At 40.4% G+C, this 25,869-nt stretch overlaps 1 protein-coding gene across 8 annotated transcripts in view; it reads left to right on the forward strand.

Annotated features, from left to right (window-relative positions):
* Window positions 1-25,869, forward strand: part of ank3b (ankyrin 3b) — a 126,902-nt gene that overhangs the window by 89,872 nt on the left and 11,161 nt on the right. For 6 of the 8 annotated variants that reach the window (XM_086304281.1, XM_086304276.1, XM_086304278.1 and 3 more), the window contains 13 exons: window positions 4,713-4,867; window positions 5,467-5,678; window positions 5,832-6,039; window positions 6,774-6,870; window positions 6,962-7,190; window positions 7,737-7,862; window positions 9,067-9,189; window positions 9,693-9,719; window positions 10,328-10,412; window positions 11,643-17,876; window positions 21,462-21,536; window positions 23,201-23,332; window positions 23,487-23,630. In XM_086304281.1, coding sequence (XP_086160407.1) covers window positions 4,713-4,867; window positions 5,467-5,678; window positions 5,832-6,039; window positions 6,774-6,870; window positions 6,962-7,190; window positions 7,737-7,862; window positions 9,067-9,189; window positions 9,693-9,719; window positions 10,328-10,412; window positions 11,643-17,876; window positions 21,462-21,536; window positions 23,201-23,332; window positions 23,487-23,630 — 7,847 coding nt within the window. The remainder of the gene's footprint in view (window positions 1-4,712; window positions 4,868-5,466; window positions 5,679-5,831; window positions 6,040-6,773; window positions 6,871-6,961; window positions 7,191-7,736; window positions 7,863-9,066; window positions 9,190-9,692; window positions 9,720-10,327; window positions 10,413-11,642; window positions 17,877-21,461; window positions 21,537-23,200; window positions 23,333-23,486; window positions 23,631-25,869) is intronic. The other 2 variants (XM_086304279.1, XM_086304280.1) reach the window with 1 other exon arrangement.

A 25,869-nucleotide genomic window follows, 5' to 3' on the forward strand; every position in this document is an offset into this window, starting at 1 on the left:
TAGGCAAGTGTATAGCTGTGCAATTTTGGGTTGTTCCACATAATCAGCATGGGAAAAACTGAAAATTATTATTATTTCTTAATTGCTCCAAAACGGTGGTCTTATGCTGGTTTAAAGTCAACATGTAGCGTTAAGCCATGCAGCATTAAAAGATGATTAACTCGTTAGAAGCGCTTCTCAAAATCACACGGAAGAGATGGAAGTAATAAGTTCAAAACTAAATGTTTGGAAGTTCAACAAAGAATTGAATCCATTTGATTTATGGCAGTCGAAGCTTTGTTTGCATGATGTGTTTCCCAGTTGTTATAACAGCCACAAAATGGCACCAAAGTGCAGGGAAATAACAGCTGTGTATCTGGGTCCCAACTGAGTAGGTTTTCCATAAACCTGATGCTCTACACAAGTTAATTAGACAGATGTAAAATGAAAACGGGCATTACATTGATTAAAGTCTGGGGGGCCTTGTGGTTAGTCCACAGAATCAGTGACGAACACACAATTACACCACTGGACTTGTGATTTTTCTAGCAGAATTGTTTGCCAAACCAGTCCTCTACAGCCCGGTTCAAGTTTTAACAGTGCAACCTCTTCTTGCAATTTGTATTATCTCAGAAACTTTATCAATAATTTAAAAAATAGTAAACTTAGCAACTGTTTTTAAACACTTTTAAACCAGTTGAGGATATATATAAACGAATCCTTATGGTGCACATGGCAGTACTGAGTCAATAATAGCTTGGCCACACTAGTGTTAAAACCTGCGGTTGCCTGGTGATGATTTTCTTTTTCGGCCTGACTCGTTTGCAGTAGGGGACTGAACTCAGCTGGTTGCCAATTCTGGTTATATTTTATACAAATGTGAAAATTGGGGGCACTTGTTTTTTATTTTGCAGTTAATTTATAATTCTGCAACAACTGTGTAACTATTTGTGGAGACATTTCAGGATTTTTGTTGTAGATCTCTGAATGTAAGCATTCGATGTGAATTTCTATGTATGTAGACGGCAACAGATTTGCAATGAAAGGCAACAGATTTGAAATTTGCTTTGGTTTTTCACAGTTAATTATTGCGTTATCCTAAACAGAATGCATGTGCAGTGATTGCCAGCTTGACCTCATTCGATTGCAAACCGATGGCAGGCTGGCTACACTTTATTGCCATTTTATTGCTGTCTTGATGCACCAATGTGGCTTTGAAGACAATAACTAACTAGGTCCATGTCTTTGAAGCAACAATCTCGAAGGCAACAAGTTCATTTCGCACTCTCACAGTAATTTTGGTTGTACTGCGGTCTGCAACAACTTGTGTAATATGGTTTAAGAGGCTGAAATGTTTAATTTCCATGTATTATAAAACAGAAAGTAGCAGCATTTGTTCCCATTGAGAAGCTGTCACCAGGAATTCGTTGCTATTTTTGCTTGAAAAATTTCTAATTATTGCCCCATCTGCTACTCATATTACTGCATAATTCATGAGATATGGTTAAAATAAAGAAATCTGTGATGTACAGGCAACAAATATTGCCTCTGTCGCTTGTTGCCATTACTGATGCCACTAATTGTACCTGTAACAATAAATAAGATGTTGTTACTGATAAAAGAGCTTATTACTGATACGGAAATAGAAGTCGGTGGTGTGTGTGTGTGTGTGTTTTTACTGACTTTGCGAGTGTGTGTTTTGTGTGTATGTGTGTTTCATTATTTTGCGGACACAGTAAACTACATCTCCCCAGAAAGCTGCCAGCCCTTAATGAAGGCGAGAGCCTGGTTTGTCCCGTGCTACAGCTGGGACCCAGAGGAACTAGATTTATTGGGTAGGAACCAAACATAGCACCCCTTTCCCTCCTCCCTGCTCCCCTTTCTCCTGTATTTCCCACCTCCCCAAAGGAAACAACATGACCGAGGCTGATTCATGCTGATGGTTTATTTTACCCATCTCTGTTGACTTTGATTTGATAGGTTACAGCATCAGTATGGGTGCCATGTAGTTTTGGGAAGAAATAATCAATATAGTTGGAAGATGGGTCAACCAGCAGCTGATTTGTAATAGCCTCAATGACTTAACAGGCAGAAATTAGTTTTTGCATACAAATTCTTCCTAAAACTACACAGTTTAACTGTGAACTCCATTACAGTTAATTTTCTGCCACTTTCATTTATATATCATTGTATTTTTTTTTAATTTCAGAAGCTCTCAGTGGGCCTCTGACGTCACTGAATGTAAAGGTTTTGATTGGCTGTTTGGACTGGACTGCGCTTGTTGGGCATGAGCCTTTTTTTCCCTGAAGCCAAGCATCATTCTGCTTCTCATGACTACTGTTATCAGTTTTATGTCATCTCACGATAATTTTATATAATTAATGTCAAAAGCTCTCGGTAGAAAGTGTTATACTGATGACATTTTTATGTGAGCAGGGTTAAGATCCTAAAGCGGTGCCTCAACATTCAATTTTGACTCTGTATGTCCAACAGTACATTTGAGTTAAGCTCAATGAACAAATGAAGCCAAACGAAGACCCAACCAGACTTTCAGGATTAGTTAAAGGGCCTGATCAAAGTATTACTTCAACCATGGGGGAACTAAATCCAGTTTAATGCACAGTTGTGTGCTGTACGTGTTTTATGTCTTCAAAAATTAATCAGGTGTCTTATCTAGACTTAAATCCAAGTGTGACATTTGAAGCTTTATATGCAAGTAAAAAAGGACAAATTTGAGCTGCCAAAACAAAAAACAGTGAGCTCGGCAGCATAAAAAGGCCTGAACATCCAGAGAAGACAAGTTTTGTGGATGATCACAGGATCCTTTCTATGGTTAAGAAAAAAAACCTTTTCAACATCCACTGAGGTAGGCAGTAATAGAATGTAATCTACCATAAAAAGAAAGACTTTACCAAAGAAAATACACCAGAAAGTGCAAATTATTCATCAGCCCTAAAAGGGAAATGAAGAATGGTCATAATGAAAAGCATACAAACCTAGTGAAGGAGCTGTATTGCATGGTTTCAGGGACAGTATCCAATAGCAGTGGATCAATAGTATCCACTTGTATCAAGTCAACTTTACTATGTAGAAAAACTCTTTCTTCCGATGACCATGATAGCCAGCAGTAACCTTGCATGTTTTGTCTTTTATGGCACAAGAAACAAAGCATGCAAAGTTTCCCTAGAAGTGCCAACAGCTTTGAACCCGGGACTTTCTTGCTGTGACACCATCATACTCCTAGTTTTTATTAGTATTTTGTGTTTATTTTATTGCTTTTTTGGTGCTTTTATCAGCACAGAGTTATAGAGCTTTATGAACGTAAAATTGAAGCCACGCACAGTAGTTAAAGCACATGATTTCACCTTTACAAAAGTTTCTTTTTCTCAAAATTGAAGCAGTCCTGTTAGTTTTCTGGGACAGGTGACTTATCGTACCTACAGTGCGCTGAGGTGCGACTGCAATAATTGCTCCTTGTGTCTTTCAACTAGCTCAGTTTGTCTCTAATGCTGGCTCAAATTTATGAAAGTGAATTCTTTCTTCTTTGATTGAGAAAACAGGACATTCAAAAAAAACCAAAAACCTTTTCTATTTCATTTTTAATGTATATACTTACTCAGACAGCTTCACTTTAAACTTACTCTTCAGTTCTACTGCCTACTCTGAGAGTAGTGCATATTCATGTGTCTCTCTTGTGTTGCTATCATGCCTTGTTTAAGTAAGGGCTGTGCAGCTTTCTCCTCCCTCCCCTCATTACATCATGACATCATCTGTCTCGTCAAGTCGTGCAAATTCACTCTGAACGTCCCATCGACCCTGCAGCATGGCCGCCGCAGTGATTATGACGCTTCACTCTCATCAGCAGAACCACATTTCATTCACGACTGTATGTTATTAAAATCAGTGTCTCCACACTTTGTACTTTGTGTAAATTTGGTAATACTTTTTATTTGAATACCATGAATACCGTAGTATCTTCTTAAAGAGTTGTCATTTGAAAACTCTGTCATCGTTTGTCGTTCAGGTTTAGATTTAAATTAATCTAGCACAAACTTCCCTCACCATTCTTATAAGAGAGGACTACACTGTCTGCTCTCCCAGCTGCTCCGATAAAGGCCCTCATTTAAAAAAAAATGTGGAACGTCTTTCCTGAGGGCTTGTCATTTGATTCATGAATGACTTTGAGCATAAAAAATAACTTTGCCTAAGTGGGTTCTAAGAATCACATTTGTAACATAAGCATCTGAAATCAGTGATTATAATCAGCAATCTAAATGAATGTGCAATTTCTCCACAAACAGGTGTTGGTTAAGGAATGGAAAAGCAGACTGAAGCCAGGCATCTTGTGTTATTTTATGGATCAAATCGTGAATTGACAAAAAACAAACATGAAAGAGTTTGGACAGAAGCAGAGATGTATAAAGTTCAGAACACTTATGTGCCTTGAACTGCAATAGCCCAACATGATTTTTAAGAAACCCCTTTACATCAAGTTAGAGAAAATTTGCTCATCAGCCTTACATTTCAAGTTACTACTGAAATGTGTGGTTTTTGTGTTTACTTTAGATTTTTACTATGACTTTACTATCAGTCCATTTTAGAAAAGAGGCCCCAGCTCCTAAAAACAAATGGTAGAGTGGTATCTTTCGTTTTGGCTTACATACTTACTTGTCATGCCAATCAGTCAAAGTCAAAGTCAAACAATGATATTTCCTCGACATATACCTTACCAGGCCTGTGATAGTGGAGATCCCTCATTTTGGCTCGATGCGGGGCCAGGAGAGAGAGCTGATCCTGCTGCGCAGTGAGAACGGAGAAACCTGGAAGGAGCATCTGTACGACTGCAAGACTGACGACCTCAATCAGCTCCTCAATGGCATGGACGAAGGTGAAAAAAGTGTTCTAACTTTGTTTCGCTATGCTAGCATCTGCAGCACTAAACACCTAAACCACAAGTACTTCAGTTTCTGTTTTAGAGCAAGCTGTGGTAAAAGTTAGCGCATTAATGAGCAAACACTGAAATAAACTGAAGCAACACCCTGATGATAACTGGCTCAAGCTGATTGGAGCGCGTGTAAAATATGTATGACAAACAGGTTGATTTCTGTGCCGAATAATGAGATACTTGGCTTAATTTGGAGGAAACCCAAAAATAATTCACATGGAGTAAATGACCTGATTAAATTGCATAGAAATCAGATAAAACATCAAACGAGCTTGATCACAGACTACTTCTAGTACAGCGAACATACATTGGCAAATATTTCAAGATTTTAAGATCATTCTGGGATTTAATCTGAAAAATGCCTGTAAGTGTTTGTAAGTCTGTAAGTGCACATTTTTGTGATTACAGAATGTGATACTGAGGGACTGCGCTTGTGTTTGTAGTCAGTGAAATAACTAAAGATTTTAAAGTTTACTCCATGAGGTCGTTTTTTCCCTTTTTTCCCCCATTTCATTTATTTGATTTCTTTTCATTCCCTGTAGAACTGGACAGTCCCAACGAGCTGGAGAGGAAGAGAATCTGCCGCATTATCACCAAGGATTTCCCGCAATACTTTGCAGTAGTGTCTCGTATCAGACAAGAGACGCACCAGATGGGACCAGAGGGCGGGACTCTGTGCAGTCGCAGCGTCCCATTGGTTCAGGCTTCCTTTCCAGAGGGAGCACTAACCAAGAAAATCAAGGTTGGATTGCAGGTGAGTTTGAGAGATGTAAACATTTGCTTTTTCAGTTTAACTGCAAGAGTTTATGATGTATAGACAAAATCAGACACAGTACTATATATGTACAGTAAGGCTACAAAAATAAAACAACAAAATCCTCCTTCCCTGTTGGCTCTGCTATCCCAGGCTCAGCCAGTACCTGATGAGGCCGTGAAGAAAATCCTTGGTAATCGAGCAACCTTCAGCCCCATTGTTACTGTGGAGCCAAGAAGAAGGAAGTTCCATAAACCAATCACCATGACAATCCCAGTCCCGCCCCTCTCAGGGGAGGGGCTTACAAATGGCTACAAAGGAGACTATACTCCCTCCCTGCGCCTTCTCTGTAGCATCACAGGTATATGTGTTTTTTAGATGCCAAGAGAAGAAATATTTGAAAGTAACAACATTTGGGCCAGTCAGCATTTCTCCTGAAATAATGTTTCTTTATTGTTAATGAGAATTATTACACAAAATCGTGTCTTTGTTGTTTGAATTAGATATTTCCATTTAGAAACATTGTAGAACAGGACATTGCTTCATTACTTTACATTCTTGTCGATTAAAATTAGTGTAATAATTCTGGTCTGTGACCTGTTTTAAGTAAGTAAGGCCCATTCCTTCCTTCCTTACTACTTTTAACATGAAAATGCTACACAATGCTTAAACTTGGTGACAACCGCCCTTTTAAATTCTGACCTAACTAGCAAAGCCACTTGTGCTAACTGTAACTCTGAAATATCTCAGCCATGAACAACCCGTGGTAGATGTTTAGTCGGTGGCTGCTAGAGCAAACAAGACTCTCCGATCTGATATTTGTAATATTAGATATGCAAATGTATATTTGTAATATAAGTGCAATGTAAAACTCACAGTGAGAATGAACATTTCTGTGAAATGTTAAACTTTTGAGATCAACATCATATTTCACATTTTTCTAACAAAAAGTGAATGAATAGCATTTAGGTAATTATCCAATACTTTAATAACATTTGCATCTTACATGTCTTAAAGCATGTCAAGTTGAAAGTGGAATAGACATAAAGAAGAGCCTGATTTTTCCTAAACTTTATCTGGATAATTATCTGCCAGGTGGTACATCACCAGCACAGTGGGAAGACATCACAGGCACAACTCCTCTCACCTTTGTGAATGACTGTGTCTCCTTCACCACTAATGTTTCTGCCAGGTGAGATCAATTTTTCAAGTCATACGTTTATATTTATGCATATATTAATCTCTGTCTTAAACACTGATCACTTTACTTGCTTCTTGTGCAGGTTCTGGTTAGCAGACTGCCACCAGATACCAGAGACGGTGGGCCTGGCCACACAGCTCTACAGGGAGCTGATCTGTGTGCCCTACATGGCCAAGTTTGTGGTGTTTGCTAAGATGAATGACTCAGTGGAGTCCAGCCTGAGGTGCTTCTGTATGACGGATGACAAGGTGGATAAAACCCTGGAGCAGCAGGAGAACTTTGAGGAGGTGGCCAGAAGCAAAGACATAGAGGTATGAGGGTTAAGTGAAGTAAATACAACTGATGTTACTTTTACTTTCATTATTCCCCAAGTCCTATCAAGTATAACTCGTAGTACAGTTTAATCTATTATGGAATATTTTGTCATCTGTAAATTTATACTTTTTGGAACGTATCAATGATTATGATGAAAGCATTATAATTATTCTGTGAGGTTATTATAATGCTCTGGATCTACACACATGTCTAGAGCATTAGGAAAATTAGAAAGAAAATGGAAAATGCTGCTGAGGGTGGTGATAAGGACAACATAATCGAATAAAAGAAAATGAATAAAGTTAAGAAATGAAGGAATTTAATAGTTTGATCAACTGGAAGAAAATAAGATTTAATTTTGCACTCCTTAGTTAACTAAAATAAATGTATATTTATTGCTGCATTAGGTTTTTGAAACGTCTGACAGCGTGCAATCAGTTTCAGTGCTTAACACTTTATCACAGAAACATTTCTTTATCTCTATTCTTGTAAATTTGTTTTATATTTTTATGTTAACTATGAATGCTGTTTGTTTTATTCAGGTTCTGGAGGGCCGGCCTATATATGTGGATTGTTATGGGAACTTGGCTCCCCTGACCAAAGCTGGTCAGCAGTTAGTTCTTAACTTCTACGCCTTCAAGGAGAACCGTCTGCCTTTCTGCGTCAAGGTACCTTAACATGTGCTCCAGCACCACCAGCACCTTTTGGCTAGGCTAGAATACAATGTTGGCTTAGTGCAGTCCAAATACAGGGTAAAAGCTGCAGTAATGGTTAAGTTAGTTCTATTGTTGTTTACTGCCTTTACTGCTCTTATTCATATTCAAAACCCAGTTCCTATTCTCTGGCTAAAGTCGTTAAATTAATCATTCTTCTTGTGTCATTTTGCACATCATTAATGTTAAAACTACACTTCTGTGTTAATTATTTTACCACATCACTGTAACAAAAATGAACAGTACTAAAGCAGAAAAGTGTGACTATTTTTTATGTTACACTCAATTTCTTAGCATCTTTCCTCCATCTGATGTAACATGGTTTCAATCGGTGGTGTAGATGAAGCAGGTGGACAGGTGAACAAAGGTGATGCGACCATGATAAGGTGGAGATAAAGGTCACATGAATGAATGAGTTGAAAGCAGAATGACAGATGAGCACTGAGATTTAAAGGGCACAAACTGAGGCGGATTGGCTCATAAAAAGCAGATGTAAAAATAAAAATTGAGAAACAAAATTGTTGGAAAGTTGAAGCGAAGCCCAAACACCCAGGAATAGTGAATACAAATATTTTTTTACTGAATTTATGAATAAGCTTTCATGAGTTTGGTTAAAATTTCTTGTGTTGGCATATCCATTAGACTTCCAGGGGTCAATCCTGGAAGGCTACTGGTGAACCTTTTTTCCTCTTATAAAAGCACCATAACAGATGAGAATTTGGTCAGGTGGAAGTATATTGACCAAATGTTGATTACATATAAAGTCTATGGAAAGATGCAAATCAAGGAAAATTCACATGAATTTGCACCAGTTGACACAAAAAGAGATTCCCCCACAGACCATGGACCATCCCGATCCCCATTTCTACTCCTCCTCCCATTGGATGTGAACATTTTGTGTATTTAATTACGTGTTTTTGTGAAAATAAAATGATAAGATTCCTTTATAAGGTGTTCTAGGTGCATACAAGGTAAAAATGGGCAATTTTGGCCTGTTTGTAGATAGTTTCTAGGCATAAAGGCAAATAAAGTATATACCACTAATACCCTAGTGCTGATAAAAAAAAAAAATGTATATATATTTATATTAAAGTAAATCTGCAGTAACTACCACATTGTAAAAGTAAGGAGTTCAAAAAGAACCATTTTCTCACTGTAGGTCAGAGATCCCAGTCAAGAGCCGTGTGGTCGTCTCACTTTCCTGAAAGAATGTAAGATCATGAAAGGCCTTCCACAAACTGCCGTGTGCAACCTGAACATCACGCTTCCCGCAGTGAAAAAGGTAAGGTAGCATACACCCACCATTCTCTGTTGTCACATCCATAACCATATTCATGGTTAGGGTAGTTTCAGCCCCAGATAGATGAAAGACTGGAAGACTTTGGCCAAATTGCCGCCACTGTGTCTTTTATCTGTTTAAAGCTTCTCTCTGTGTATATCGGTTACATCTACAGTGGATTCTTGTCATTGGCTGTTTCATTTTGTTCCTACTCGCCTTTTGATTTGGATGCTTTTTGGCTGAGGGCTTGTGTGCAATGGTTTTTAGTTATCAGGCTGGCTTTTCGTGGCTTCATTTTGCTGCTGAATGTTGGCGCTTTATGCTCTTTTTTTTTTTTTTTGTTTGGTCTGTTTTTATTTTTTGGGTTTTTGCTTTTTCCTTTGCTTAAGTGGCTCTCTTCTGAGTTGGAGCTTCTGTCAATCACTCCTTTTTCACCCCCTGTTTCTTTTCCCCCTGCTTTCCATTATGTTACTCCCCCTGTTCCTGCAATGCATCTTGGGAACCAGGAAACGGAGTCAGATGCCGAGGATGAGGTAAACCACACCCTCCCCACCCTGTGTTGTCCTCTGCGCTAGACCTATAGTGGCCCTGCTCTGCTCTCATAGCCTTATTTTTTCCACTTCTATAAGGGCATTACAGGCTTCTTCAAAGCAACTTTTAGCTGCTCAGTTTTGCATGATATATGGTAGAAATGAAAAACTACTTGTCTTGTGTCCACTCCTTATCCCTTGCGTTCTATAGTATGTGATACAAATGGCTCTAGAGTTTACTTGTTCTTAAGATTTAGCATGTATTAACACTAGCTTCAAACTCATTATTTTCATTTTTAAGTACATGCAGTAGATAGTTTGTAGGCTTAGCTTGACAAACTCAAGCTAAAAGACTAGCTTGGCACATTTAATCTAAATAGTATTAGCACTTCCTAAATAGAAGATTAAAACCTCTTGAATACTCTTTAAGGAGTTGTTGGTGGTGCCATATTTTGCAGTCATATATGGGCTTTGTATTTAATGTCAGTGCAGACTGAAGGGTTTGCTTTAATTTGACATTGCAAGGTCCAGTTGTTGCTCATTTGGCAGCAATAGTCAATGTAGGGTGACCTAGAACTGATAGGTTTTTGTGTTGTTTGCTATTGTTGCAGACTGAAAAGCCAGATCGACAACGTCATACCTTTGCATCCCTAGCCTTACGTAAGCGCTACAGCTATCTGGCCGAGCCTGCACTGAGTGAGTTTGACATCTTCACTAACAAACCCTGTAATGAATTTAATTATGCCAAGTTTCGTGGATAAGTTAGTTAATTAACAGCTTTAATTAACCTGTAAAATACGTAATCGATATGTAGATCGGTGTGACTTATTTAATGTGCAAATGCATTATTTCTCATCCTACATGACACGCACTGTCCACATGCTTGTTTACAAAGTGGTATATATTTTTGCATGGGTCAGTAAGTGGTTTTGAGTTTCTGTGCCATGCTTGCCCACATTGTGAGTTGTTGTTCTTCTGGGTTGATTTCCACTGCTGTGTTATACAAGTCAAATTTTTTCTTTGACTTACCAGCACCATGGTAATAGGCATTTTGGATGGAGGTCAAAGTAAAAAATTTTCTGTATTTCTTTTGTCCCCTCTGAGTTTAAAGCTCTTTTTGGCTTTGTGATGAAGTAGCAGTTTTGTGTGGGACAAAAATGCATGTCAGAGGTCTTGAGTTTGGCTTTCTTTCAGGTGTTTATTTTAAGTTTTACCACAGTCTTTGCTTGTCACCAATTTGATGCTGCATGACAAAATGGGCCAAAACTTTAGTCTTGGAAAACACATTTTGTCATATTTGTTTTAAGAGAAAATGAAAATGGAACCTTCAACAGCCATTGGCTCTGTTGGATCACAGTTTCTAAATTGTCTGAGGAATCTGTCATCATGTACTTTTTGGACCAAACAGATAAAAGGCACTTAAAAAAGCGGATTGAAATTAGAGCCAGTACCCAAATGTTGATATTAGAGTTTCTAAAGTCCAAAGAGAGAAGTTGTTTTTGTGCTTATCCTGGTGCATTTGTCTTGCCATTTTTTCTGTTGTCAGTTGTTGGTCTACGCCATTGTCTTTGGAAATTTACTTTGCTGCTGTGTGTGCTCTCTTCTGTTTATTTCTTCTGTTGTTTTTGCTGTTTTTTGATTCATCTGCCAAACAGAAATCACACAGGAACACAACTGTTTGTTTTTTTTACGCCATCTTTAGTCTGTAATTAAATTTCTTACCTCATGTAACTGTTATTGTTCCTTATTTAATACTAGGACTGTTTTACTGACCAACTCTTCCTCCTCTGATCTCCTCTTCTTTCACATTTTTTTCTCCTTTACCTTCCCCAACATGATTTTCTGTTTATCTTTACTGTTCTGCATTTTTGTTGTTATTTTTTTGCCATTCCTTCTTCATCATTGTTTCTATGAATTCACCTGAAGAAACAGCAGTTGAACGAAGCGCAGCAACAAGAGCATTGCCTGCTGGTTACCCTCACAAACCTATCTTTCCAACCAGACCTTGCCCACCATGGTCGACTGCTCCTATTACCGTCCCTGGCCAAACAAGGCCCGTCGGAATGGGGGGTGCCCTCATCTCTACCGATTCACCGGCAGCCTCACCAGCTGCTTCTCCACTGAAATCTACTTGGCCCCTCTCAGCCCCATCAGCTGCATGTCCCACAACTATAAAAGTTCCACCAGCGCTTACCCTGTCATCCCCAGTCAAATCTGCCAGTGACATAGCGTCCTCATCCCCCATCCGTTCTTACAGGACTATGCCCTCACCCATTAAAACTGTAGTCCAGCAGGGTCAGTACCCTGTCCAGGGATCTACCAGCCTTGTGTCCTCTGGAAGTCCATGCAAACCTGCCACTGATCCAGCTTCTATCAAAAGTCTTGCTTCAGCATATACATCAAGGACTTCTCCACTTCACTCAATGCCCAATGGTTATATACCAGAAAGGTCTCCAGCTCCTGTTCCTTCTACAGCATCACCAAAGACATCGTACAGCATGTACAGTTCTAATCTACCTTTTAAAACTGCCCTTGGGTCCACAGTTGTGACAGATGCAGGGGCGCATACCCTGTCTTCTGTTAAAAGCATCTCCAGTCTGTCCTCTTTGAAAACCTCTGTAGACTCAACACTCTCATCCCGTGGAGGGAGGACATCCATCTCATCTCTCTCTTCCACTGGCCAAACAACCATTGCTTCTTCAGAATTGTCCATGATGAATGGATCTGTCTCACCTGTAAAATATCCATCCTCTTCGTCCACTCCATCCTCCCCTTCTTCACGCCTTATTTCAGAGAGAAGTAGCAGCCTTCAAGAGAGGATCCAGGCCACCACCCAGGCAGCAACCTCTGGTGTCAGCGCAGCCATAAATGAGGCTATAGACTCGTACTCTGTCTCAGGCTACGGTACTCTTAAGTCACTGTCGTCCTCGCGTAGATCTGCAACAGCAAGCTCTGCTTATGGTTCTCTGAGATCTGTAGCTGCCTCCCCAAACACGGCAGTTTCGTCTAATACAATGACTGTGCCTGTCTATTCACTGGTTAATGTCATCCCAGAGACCCCTGCCAAACCAGGACCTGGGTCTCTTAAGATGGCTCTTCCCGACTCCTCTCGCACCTCATTATCTCTATCTTCCTCTTTGTCTTCCTGTGTTACTACAACAAAAATAAATTCCCAGTTAAAATCCCCTCCATTTATCACACCACCCATCATCCACCCGACTGCAGCTTCTAACCAGGAGATATTGAAAGATGTAGCAGACATGAAACAAGATCTGATTAGGATGACAGCTATTCTGCAGACAGACACACAGACTGCAGCTAAAACTGTCCAAACTTCACATACTGGCACTCCCAAAGAGACTAAGTTAGAGGAAGAGGAGCCATATACTCTGGTGGAGAAAGTAAAAGAAGATTTAGTCAAAGTCAGTGAGATATTACAGAAAGATATCATTAGTGAAGCTAAAGAAAGAGCCTCAGAGGACGAATGGGAAGAATTTTCCAAAGATGAGATTGAAGAGGCACAAAGAAGTGCCATCTCAGACTATTACCCTCCTTTTGATGAACACACACTTTTACTTAAGCACCAGTCAAGCAAAGAGTTAGACTTGGCTAAAGTAGTAGACTTTTTAACAAATGATATCGGTGCTAGCTCTCTCTCAAAAATGGCAGAGCTGAAATGTAAGTATGAGGAAGAGGCAAAAAGAGATGGGGAAGAGAAACAGAAACGTGTTCTCAAGCCATCCATGTCAATACAGGAGCACAAACTCAAAATGCCTCCACCAGTTTCAGGCATGCTCAGATCTCCCTCAGAGAAGGACCTAAGCAAACTTGCTGAGTCATATCAAGGGTCGGACACTATATTGGAATCGCCAGAGGATCTGTCTCATGAGCAGGATAAGAGTCCTCTGTCAGACAGTGGGTTTGAGACCAGGAGTGAAAAGACACCCTCTGCTCCCCAAAGTGCAGAGAGCACAGGACCTAAGCCTTTATTCACAGATTCCCCTATCCCCCCCTGCGTAACAGAGACCAGGACTGAAGTAGTCCATATTAGGAGCTATGAGCAGCCTGATGAGCTTTGTGAGCCTGGACTAATGGAAGAGGCTGCAACTGCTCTCCCTGCCATAGAACCACCTGAAGCAATTTCAGCAAGCTCCAGCAAAGCCCTACAGATGAAAATGCCCGAAGATGACTCAATGAAAAGCATGTGTCTTAAAGAGGAAACCCACATTACTACTACTACCAGAATGGTTTATCATAAGCCCCAACTGACTGATGGTGCAGAGATGATAGAGGAGGCAATGTCAGTTAGAGATATCATGAAAGCTTTCCAGTCAGGTAGGGATCCATCTAAAGATTTCGCAGGTCTTTTTGAACACAAAGCTAGCCAGGATTCTGTCAAAGGTGATGAGCTCACTCCTAGATTTCTTGACAGAGATGTTAAATCCAAACCCAAAGTTGAAAGGATAATTGAGGTTCATATTGAGAAGGGCCACAGCACTGCAGAACCGACTGAGGTCATTATCAGGGAAACCAAGAAACACCCCGAGCTTTATGTTTACAAAGGTGATCGGGGGATAAAGGAACTGACTGATTATGATGAAGCCCAACAAGAAGAAGAGGAGCTTGCTGTTGAAGAATCCCTGCCCACCTTTCTGGAAACATCTCGTGTTAATACGCCGGTGTCACAGGAAGAAGACAGTCGTCCGAGTTCTGCTCAACTCATAGCAGATGATTCATATAAAGCACTTAAATTGTTGAGCCAGCAGTCCATAGAATACTGTGATGATGAGCTATCAGAGATCCGAGGCGAGTCGTACAGGTTTGCTGAGAAAATGCTTCTCTCTGAAAAACTTGATGCGGCATCACTGAGCCACTCTGACACAGAGGATTCAGCACTGGTTTGTGACAAAATCCGCCACCTGGGTACTGAAGAAAGTAGTAGCCGTAGCACTGAGGGTGCAAGTCAACAGCAAGGAAGCCCCAAAAGAGAGTTTGTCTCAAAGTCATCAAAAGATGGGTCTCCTAAATCTGCTAAATTCCTGCACAGGGATGATCCATCTCAGTTTGATAAGGTAACAGTGCTCCATTACTCCACAGAACAGGGCAGCCCTAAACATGCAGTTTGGATGCGTTTTACAGAGGATAAACATGACAGGAGCAGGGATAAGTTACTTTATGAGGATAGGGTGGACCAAACTGTAAAGGAAGCTGAAGAAAAACTCAGTGAGGTCTCACAGTTCTTCCGTGATAAAACGGAAAAGCTCAATGATGAGCTTCAGTCTCCTGAGAAAAAGCCTATAAAGCGAGAGCTCAAGGATCCCAGGTCCTGGCCTAGCTCACCCAGCAGCAGTCCAGAGAAAACCCAGCAGAAACCCAAAGCAGAAGAGGTGTTCAGTAAAAGCAAACTCAGGGAGCCTTCAGTTGGTAAAATGTTTGGCAGCACCACAGCAGCTGAAAAGAAAAGCTCTAGTCTACCAAGCAGCCCACAGAAAACTGTTCTCTCTCATACTAGTGAGGATAAAATCAAACAACAGACAAAGTCCTGTGTGTCTGAACCCTCCTCTCCTGCTCATGTAAAATCAACATCCAAAGTGAGTGAAGTGAGAAAGAAGTTTGAATCGGAGGCTCAAAAAGTTAGTCAAAGTCAGTCTAGTCCAGCCAAAATTCCTCCTCCAGTACAGCCAAAACCGTCAATAAAGAAATTGCAGGAGAGCAAACTTCCCGTTTATCAGTTTTTTGCAGGAGGAAAAGTGTCTAAAGCATCTGAAACTTCAGAAGAAGTAAGCCCAAAAAAGGATGCTGAGAAGGACACAAATGGAAGTAAACCTGGTTTGATATCAGCATGCCCAAAAGTCCCCAAACTAGACAAGCCACCTAACAAAAACATCCCAGATGCCTCTGTACAAATCATTGAAACAAAGACAGACAAAGTAGGCACTAAAGGGAAGGCTAGTCCATCCAGTGCAACTCAGGCAATTAAAGAAAGCAATAAAAGTCAGAAAGCTCAATCACCTATAATTCCTGACAGTGCTAAAATTCCAGAAAAAGCCACTGACAGTAAAAAATACCAACAAGTTACAAAAAGTGAAAGTGCTTCCAAAGAAATTATAACTGAGCTATTCAAAAAGGATGCAGAGGAAACACTAAATAAAAATCTTAGAAAAAAGACAGAATCTCAAATTCCTGTTAGAAATACATCCCTCTCTTTAGATAATGACCTCACTAAGAAACCAACAATAACTAGACCCTCACAGATACCAACACTACCTAAAACCAAAGTACAAAGTCATGAGACAGTCCCAGCCAAAACAGATCTAACCTTTGAAATTCTTGATAATGCACCCAAAGATTCAAATTCCAATAACCTTCCTAGCCCCATAGAAATGTTGGAGAAAGCCATTACACCTCCAGCTGCTACAACAACCAGAGAGAACTTCAAAGGCATAAAAACATTACCTGTTTATGTTGGCGTTCAGGTGGGTAGACAGGCAGAGAGGGAAGCTAAAGGAGCACTGTACAATGTCAAACAAAAATCAAACTTAGCCCTAAGCCCCATAAGCCCAGATGATGACACACTAGAGCAGGTTTCTTTCATTGACAGCTCGGGAAAAAGTCCCATTACACCAGAGACTCCCAGCTCGGAGGAGGTCAGCTATGATCTCACATGCAGGACCCCTGATGGCTTTATGGGATTCTTGCCAGGGAAACCAAGCCCCATCATGGAGGTATCTGAGGAATCAGAGGGAGATGACCAGGGCAAGGTTTTCTCTTTTAAAGAGGCCCTACCAGAAAGTAAAACCAGTATTTACTCTACCCAAGCAGACATAGCTAATGCCAATAAGGAAGAAATAAAAACTGATAATCAACACGAGTTGAGCGTCAGCAATTTAAACCAACATGAAAGAGTCACTGGCATGCATGACGAAATAACAGGACAGGAGAAGCAACAAGCATCAAAAGACAAAGGTATTGCATATATTGAGTTCCCTCCCCCTCCTCCTCTGGACTCAAGTTCAGAAATGTCAGACCCAGAGAGAAAAGGTTCCTGTGCTTCTTCCGAGACCGAGACGGAAATGATGGAGGTGAATTTGCAGGAAGAACATGACAAGCATTTCCTGATCGAGCCAATTATACGAATACAGCCCCCATCCCCAGTGCCCCCTGGGGCAGATGACAGTCAGTCAAATGCTGATGAAGAGGATGATGAATCAATCTTCCAACCCATTCCTTGCAAGAAATTCACTTCTAAAGTTTCTGAGGAGGAGGACAAAAAGAAAGAGAAGGAAAAGGCATCTAAATCCAAAAAACATGACAAAAATGGAAATGGGCCCAATGGTGGCACCAATGGCACTAATGGTTCTAGTAATGGTTCAAAAGTTTCAAATGGCAAAGGAGAGGACTATGAATGTGAACAAAATGGAAATGACCAGTCAATTACAGACTGTTCAATTGCTACCACGGCTGAATTTTCTCATGACACTGATGCGACAGAAATAGACTCCCTCGATGGATATGAACTCCAAGATGAGGATGATGGCCTGTGTGAGCAGGCAGACTTACGGCTGTTTGGTCTTCCAGACAGCCGGAGAGATGTCTGGGCAACAGATACATTTAGGTCCTCTGATCGCTCTTTTCCCCAGACTAAACTGGAGGTTATTGAAGAGGAAAAAACCCCAGAGGAATGTCAAAAGGATATTATTGGCAAAGAGATACCCTCAAATGGTGGAAAGACTGATGGTGTTAGTAAAGATGGAGCTACAAGTCAGGAACAAAAACATTCAGATAAAGAGGGGTTTTCAGACACTTACTTTAGTTATAAGATAGAAGAGGAGTTTAATTCTCCTTTTAAGACTGTTGCCACCAAAGGGCTGGACTTTGACCCTTGGCCCAGTAAAGGTGGAGAAGAAGTCGTTGATATGGGAGGGACACGGGGAAACAATGGTGAGCCTAAGCCTTTTGGACTGGCAGTTGACGACCAGTCCCAGGCCACAACACCAGACACTACCCCAGCCCGAACTCCAACGGATGATAGCACGCCGACGAGCGAGCCAAATCCATTCCCCTTCCATGAAGGGAAGATGTTTGAGATGACACGCAGTGGGGCGATTGACATGAGCAAGAGGGACATGGTGGAGGAGAGGCTCCAGTTTTTTCAGATTGGTGAGCATTATTACGCAGCGGGCAGGTACAGGGTCAGGGACACTGAAGTAGATGGGAGGGAGCAGTTTTATATTCAGGAACCCACAAATACCTTCTCAGTCCCCCATGTACCCATTCAGACTACTACTGTCCAACTAGAAATATCAAATCAGGCTAGCAGTTATAGCACATGCACAAACTCATCCTGTAACACCAAGCCTAAATTCTCCACTTTTAGAACTGAATTCAACCTGTCATCTGATAAAACATCCAGTGCCTCAAATAGCACTGCTAAAAGTGGAACACCAAGCACCTTTGATCATTGTAAAGACAAAACCTCAGGGGCAAATGTAGATAGTTTTTACCATGTAACATCAAATTACACAGATTATTTTAATTTTTGTGCATCAAACATTACTCCAGATAAGTCGAAACAGACGGATAATTTGGCATGTACCTCGGAGTTTCAAAACACAGTTTACCAAAGCACAGATTATTCTTCTGCACCTTCGCAACAGATTAGAAGTTTGCAAACATCGAGCGACAATATCAGTAGCAATATCCCCGAGTACCATTCAGATGTCTTTCAGACTGGCAGTGTCATGTACAATGTGTTGTCGTCTTTAAGATCCACTCTGCAAGAGGTCAGCAGGATCGAAGCTTCCTTCAGCCAGTTAGATGAAAGCAGAAGTGAAGGCAGGGGTTTTTCTAATGTAGCAATAATAAACACTGAAGCCAAAAAGGTCAAAAGCCAGATATTCAAGTCCAGGTTACCGCTGAGGGTACCCTGCCAAAAACTATGCAGTCATAGTCAGCCAGTGACGAAAGACAAGTCACAAAAAAATGATAAAGTCCTACTTAGGAAACATGGACTACTTAAAATCAGGGAACGATTAGATCCTTTTAAGACTTTATTACCAAGGTCGAAAATTCCAGTATTAAAAGCCATTAAATACCCTTCTTATTTGCAAGAGCAGAAGCAGGTCAGTACTAAATCTACAGTTAGGGGTAGGAGCAATAACTCTGCCAGGGATGGTAAGCAGCTAACTAAAAGCAAACCCATTTTGATAAAAACCGCCAGTAGAAGTACAACAAAAGAGATGGGGAAAAAGAACAGCTCAGTGTCAAAATGTTTTAAAGCAAAGTCTGTCAGTAGCCAGATAGTCAAGTCTTTGGTCAAAACCATTTCCAAGGAGGCTGAAGCAAAGTTAGAGGGGAAAACACTGCCCACTGAGGACGAAGAGAGCTGCAGCCTCAGCATTACCAGGAACACTTCCTTGTCACAACCATCTAGAGCTTCTAGAAGTTCCTGCCCTTCACGCACCTCTACCTCCACCTCCACCAGCACCACTACATCAACATCATCTCCTATAGATGTGAGAGCTGAGGTTGAGCAGGCCAGCAGTGAGAGGATGAGGAGGAGCATGAGGAAAAGTAGGCGGACACTTGGAGGGAAGGAGCAAGAGCAGAAGGAGGAAGGGAGTCAGGTTGATCAACCAATCCCCGCTCCTGTCACGGAGAACGAGACTAGTTTGTAAACTCTTTCTAAAAACTTGTTATACTTTACCCTTCTCTCTATGAGATGCATGCAGCTGTTGTGGGTGCTTGTGATGTGACTTTGTAATGTAGCCGTCATTTCTTCTTCCTGTCATTCTTTTTATGTGTCCTGTGCTGTCTGATTTGTTCAGATAGAGGCTACAACATGGAGAATCTGTCGGTAGAGCAGAAGACTTTCACATAATTTAAGGTTTTAGTTATTTTAGGAAACAGGATATCACTTAATAACATCATAGAAGTACTGTTCTGGTGGACAGAGCTTTATAAAAGCAAGGTCTTTGGATAGAAACCGGTACAAGCGATTAAATTTCAGTATCAGGAAGCACCTTTTAGTTGTCATAAATGGTTGCAAAAGCACTTCTGGGAGGCTAAGTTTGTGAGTGTACATTTCTTTCACAATAAGACAAAGTTAGCTTTCCACCTACCCACATGACACAACACCACAGCACTCACCTCCACTCTAGATGTGTCTGAGATCGAGAATGTTTTGGGGAAATATGAAGGTGTGTTTGTTTTGATCTGCTTGCCTGGTTTGTAGATATGTTTGGTGGTACTTTTGCTCTGTGAAATCACTGTGAAAACAATACATCGGCTGAACTTGACAATCACTTGAATGACAGCTACACAAGGGCATGTCAGTGTAGTCAGCCACTGGCACTTTGTCGTAGCTAGATTGCTTTTGATTTCAAGTTTAAGCTATGAATTGTTTTTATCAGTGAGTGGGAATGTTGCTTGATGGTAGATTGTTTGTGGTTAGTTATGTGATACTCTGAACTCTAATTACAGAAACTAATACTACTAAATATCAAACTTATTAGTGTAAAAATGTCATTGACGATTTTTCTGGCCTCACAGATTCTCAAATCTTTGATTCCCCTTGATGTTATCAGCCACCCGTAAGCCTAAAAGTAGTTAATATAATGATTCCGTTACATTAAGACCTAATATTTAGCACACTGAACTAAAGAAAATAGATTTAATATAAAAGAACAGGTCTGCAAAGTATTGTCAGTGTGGAAGGGCTTGACACCTGCATTCCTTCTAATGGCCAGCAAGGAGCGTCTTCTGTCCTCGCAAAAAGAAATTTGATTGGTTCAAAGTTGAATTTGCCTCAATGCACTTTGCATAGTAAGGTAAAGACTCTACAGCAATACAGAGAAAATCCCAACAATCAGCCGACCCCCTATGAAAAAGCATTTGGCAACAGTGGGAAGGTAAAACTCCCTTTTGCCAGAAAGAAACCTCAGAGTAGAAGCAGGCTCAGTGAGGAGGAGCCATCTGCCACGACGGGTTGGAATGAAGGGTGCATCTAATTGGTCAGTTGTCATATTTTAAAGAACTGATCAAAATGTAATCAATTAATGCTTCATTATAGTTGTACGTTTTAATACTTCTTTTTAAATGTAGATATCATTAGAGTTACTTCTTTTAATGGTTGCATAATCAAAACTGTGCAAATGTTTCCCATCCCTGGGTACAGATGATGTGGAGGCCCACACAAGGTCTGGAAATGAAATGAAAAAGCTGTAGAATATAGCCCTTAAAACATCTCATTGGAGAGCTTCAGCAATTGTGGTAGGTTTTGTGTTAAGCTAAGTAAACCATGGACTTTGAGTAAATTAATACCAAACAGACAGATAGTATTGGATTCCTTCTCATCCAGTTTTCATCAAAAGAGCAGAAAAAATCCTAAATAAGCATTTAGTTTCTTAACAGAACGTTGAGGTTTGTCAGGCCAGAAAATCTCTTTTTTTCTTATAAGTGGGACATGGGACAGTGAGCTAAAGTTGGTCTTTCTTTGTTTGGTTTAATATAAACACTGCATTAAAAACAAATGTTCATTAAGTAGTTATTTAGCAGGTTACATCAAGGTGAAAGGTCCAAAACAGACAAACTTAAAGTTCACAATCCCAATCTGTTTCTTTCATTACATTCTCTGAGTCTCTGTGTGTGTCTCTCACTGAGAACCACATGTGATTCATTTGGAAATTTCTGTCATTACATAACACTAACTGTTTGTACCCTACCCTTCCTTGCTTCCTCGCACAGGCCCTCACAGTCCCTGTGAGAGAACAGACCTCCGCATGGCGATAGTAGCTGACCACCTTGGACTCAGTTGGACTGGTGAGTTTGAACACATCTCCGTTTTTTGTTTGTTTGTTTGTTTGTTTACTTTCACATTGTGTAAAAATTAAGCCAAACAGAACCACAAAGTGATGTAAGAAAAATGATTATCATAAAATGTGAGAATTTTTAAGGCTGAAGGAATGATCTGGACTGAAACGGACTCTTATGTGTCAGTTTTTAAGGGTTTGTTGCCACCTGGTGGACGTATACTGTAAAAATGTCTCAACTGAGCAGTACTGCAGTGATATTTATAGCCACATAATACTACAGCATCATCGGTACATAGCATATAACAAAAAATAACTAAAAAACTTCTCATGTTTGGATGTTTTTCAAATTTTGAAGATACTTAACTGCTGAATACATGTAGGAGATACTAGGATTTGAAACGGTGAAGAAAATATATAAAGCAATAAAAGCTTCATTGATTTTAAGGAGCATAAAGCTTTGATACATCTTTATATTTGAGTGTATCTTTAGAGGAATAGCAGGTGTATATTTTACTTGAGCAGCGATTAGGGCGTGGCCCCTGCGGCCGCCTGCACTGCAGCACTTTCCCCACGCCTACCAGCATTTGTACGACTGGCTGTGAATGCACTGCAAACGTATGTCCGCTGAATGAGTGCCCAGCTGAGAGAAGGAATCTAATCCATATTTAATGTGTGTTCCAATTGCAGAGCTGCAGTGAACCATCAGACCTGCTGAACATTAGTTTCTCGTGGGTTTAGATTTAGAGTCGTGATTCTAGTCCTTCATTAGCTGCAGACTGTGTCTGACACATTGTTTGGCAGTAATTCATTTCGGTGCTGCAGTTTAATCAGTGCATCAGCACATCCCTCACCTCCTGCTTTGTAGGCAATCAAGTGTAACCTGTAACATGGGCCCAGATCAGATGTAAGTGGTGCAAACATGAAAACTAATTCAAAATGCCACTTTCGCCACACGCATTTTCTAGCTAAATACTGTTGCTGCATTTGTTTTTGCATTTCTACACATTTCCCTTTGTTAGGCATGATACTGTCAGATTTATCAACTGGAGAGCAATCTCTATAAACAGATATCTTCATATGAACATGCCAGATCTGGAAGCTAGGGACACGTTTTCTGTCTGCTTTCTGTTTGTAGTATGAGTTCCAGTCACGTTTGAGCAGGCTTTGGCATGCATGCCAGTAAATAGTGATAAAGTGAAATGATCAGCTATTGTCTCACAATGATTTAACTTTACAAAAAAGAAGGAAGCGATGCATGGCACTGATGGCATCAGGTGCAGCAAAACTGCAGAGCAACAGAAGCACACCACCCACATTCATACCACAAGTGTAAATGCTGGGAATGGCAGTGGCATCATGCTTGCAGGCAGTTCTCCAGAAAGCCAACAACACGTTGTGTCAGCTTGACATGGATGATGTTGTGCATAGCTTGAATGCTGACTGGTTAAAAAGAGAGAACAAGAAAGAGAGCAATAGCTCAATTTTAAAAAAAAATATAATTAATGGCACTCAACATCCTCAACATGTTTGAATTTCTCTCATGGGAATGGATGGCTGAAAGATCAGATAAAACAAAACATGTAACTTTGGTGGTCAATAATGGTGCTGCAGAAATGTCCTGTTGTGGAACTCCAGCCCTGCAATTCAGCTATCTATATGCTGCTGTTACAGAGCTGGCCAGGGAGCTGGATTTCTCTGTGGATGAGATCAACTTGATCAGAGTGGAAAACCCCAATTCCCTGACGGCACAGAGCTTCATGCTCCTAAAGAAATGGGTGCACAGGGACGGTAAAAATGCCACAAGTAAGTACAGAAGTAGATATGGCTGCTGTATTTCATACTCATATATATTTCAGTTGCTGGTTTATGATAAAACGAATCAATAAAAGGACATTATCAATGTTTGCGATGCCACAACATCACCTTATGAATCAATTCCTGTCTCTCTCCTCCCCAGCGGATGCTTTAACCGCGGTGCTGACTAAGATCAATCGGTTGGATATTGTGACTTTGCTGGAAGGGCCCATATTTGACTACGGTAACATTTCAGGCACACGCTGCTTTGCCGATGATAACGCAGTATTCCCGGATCAGTCCGATGGTAAAGTGTAGCCCACCCTAGCTGAACTCAGTCTATCTCTCAGTCTATCCCTTCACCCTTCTTCACCACCTCTCTCAGCCAGAGGCAGTCGGACATGACTGCGTAAATAAATATTGAACCAATCAGGCTTGACTAAACTGTGGAAGTTAATGACCAAAGTGAATGAACGCTCCAGCAGGTTCATTGAGTTCATGTCAGATAATGGACCGTCAGGTAGTAAACGCACTGGAGCCGTGTTTATTGAGCAGTCAGCTTGTTCGTTCACCAACACAGGCCAGTGCAATTCGTTCATAGCACTCAGTCTTTGGAACTGTAATGACAAGTGACAGATTGATAGAAATTCGTTCCCATATTATTGATTTTAATTAAGCGCAGGAAACTCTGTACCATTTTTGGGTGCATGAAACTTTTAGTATGTTTCATTGTTTTTGTCAGATGTACAAAAGCATGATGAAGGAAATGAATGCCGCCTCTGTCCCCGCTGATAAATGCATTTTCTTGAAATCTTGAAATGATTTTTTCAGATGGGGCAGGGCACTGCTTTGTAATTTGGTTTAACAATAGTTATGTTTATGTGTGTTTTTATTAATTAAACACAGCCATGACATGAGAAAACATGAAAACATAATCATAACAACCAATTTTTAACAATGGCATGCTTGCTTTAAGCACTATGGCAGACCCTTTTCTCTCCCTCTTCTGTATTTCTCTCTTTCCTCTTGTATGAAAATGAAGTATGGCAGCAGTTTGTGACTCTGACAGACACATTGAAGGCCATTTCAGAACTTTTACCACAATGTGCTGTTTCCCTCCTCACATTGCAGATATGTTCTCAAATACATTTCAAATGAAAATGCTTTATTTTTTATATAAATTTGACTGTTTTCCACAGTTAAAACACACTGTTAATATATCTTTAGATAACTAAATTTCAATAAGGAGAGATTACTTGGAAGAATTTAACATGATTTATTGAGATGGAGAAATTCATGTATTTGGTGATTAGACTCTGATGACCCATCATAGCAGAAGAAAATCCCAGCGGTGATGGATTTAGGACAGGACCCCCTGGAGTCTAGACACTGATGGTAGTGAAGATGAAGACTAAGGCTTAAATAGAGCTCTGACTGCGGTGGAGATGGGGAGGTGGTGGGTTGCATGAAAGAGAGTCTAAAAGGTAGGATGACAAGAAAATGATCGAACTAGAGAAATGATGGTCAGTACTGAGATTGACAGTGTGGGAAAGCATAAACATGTAAACAGAAAAAAAGCTGAACACCCAGGAATGCAGATGAGTGATTACAGATCTTCCTTATTGAACCTAAGCATAAGCTTCATAAAACAGGGGTAGAGTCAAGGGATGGATACGGGGAGCAGCACTGCAGGCTCAAGACACCCAATCCGTTTGACAACTCAACAACCGCCACATAGTATCAAAGGACTGAAAAGAGAAGCATGTAAAAGTCAATAACAATATTAAACAGCACAATTATATTCAGCAGTAATAATGCTTTTTTATTTCTCTAGCCTGTCTTTTGTCCCTGGCTATTACTGCAGCTCTATTAACCGACTGCCAGTTTTTATTTAAGGAACATGAGTAATGATGACTAATTATTAACTTCTGCCGCCAAATCCAATGCCAACTTTTTACCATGGATTTTACAGAACCATTGCTATGAATGGAATAAAATTAATCTTTCCACTACTGTTCTTTACTTCTTCAAGAAAAAAAGCAGATAACACGCACTAAGTAAAGCCAAATAAGCTCTTCTCTGGATTCAGTAGACGAGTTTAGAGTCTGCTTTGGCACTTTAAAACAAAATTCTGAAATGGTCTCATTTCCAGTCTGTCTAATTAGGTTTTCTTGAAGTCATCTTAACACAAGGATCGGCTGTTACCTTGAATAACAACAGAGCTGAGGTGATCTTTTTGCAAAGATGATTTCTTGGGGAACCGACTTAAGTAGATTAACAAAATGCATGGCTATGGCTTTGTGTGAAGGGCTGCCTGCTGTGTTGTTGTTGACTCACATTAATACACTTCTAACACTCTTTAAATGGGCGAAGCCTTTTCAACACATCCAGAAGTGGTTTTTTTTTTTTGATGACTTGCACATTTTGATCTGGATGTGCTCTGTTCCACACGGCACTCACAGATGAGTTGAAAATGAAACGCCTTTTTTCAAAGTGTACAGTGTATACTAATGCTTCTGTGTCACTGCTGTTAGCTATGTGTGATA

This window comes from Aulonocara sp. 'chitande type north' Nkhata Bay, linkage group LG8 (genome assembly GCF_057382095.1).
Source record: "Aulonocara sp. 'chitande type north' Nkhata Bay isolate Kocher_YH1m ecotype deep benthic linkage group LG8, A_spYH_male_GT1.1, whole genome shotgun sequence".
NCBI lineage: Eukaryota > Metazoa > Chordata > Actinopteri > Cichliformes > Cichlidae > Aulonocara > Aulonocara sp. 'chitande type north' Nkhata Bay.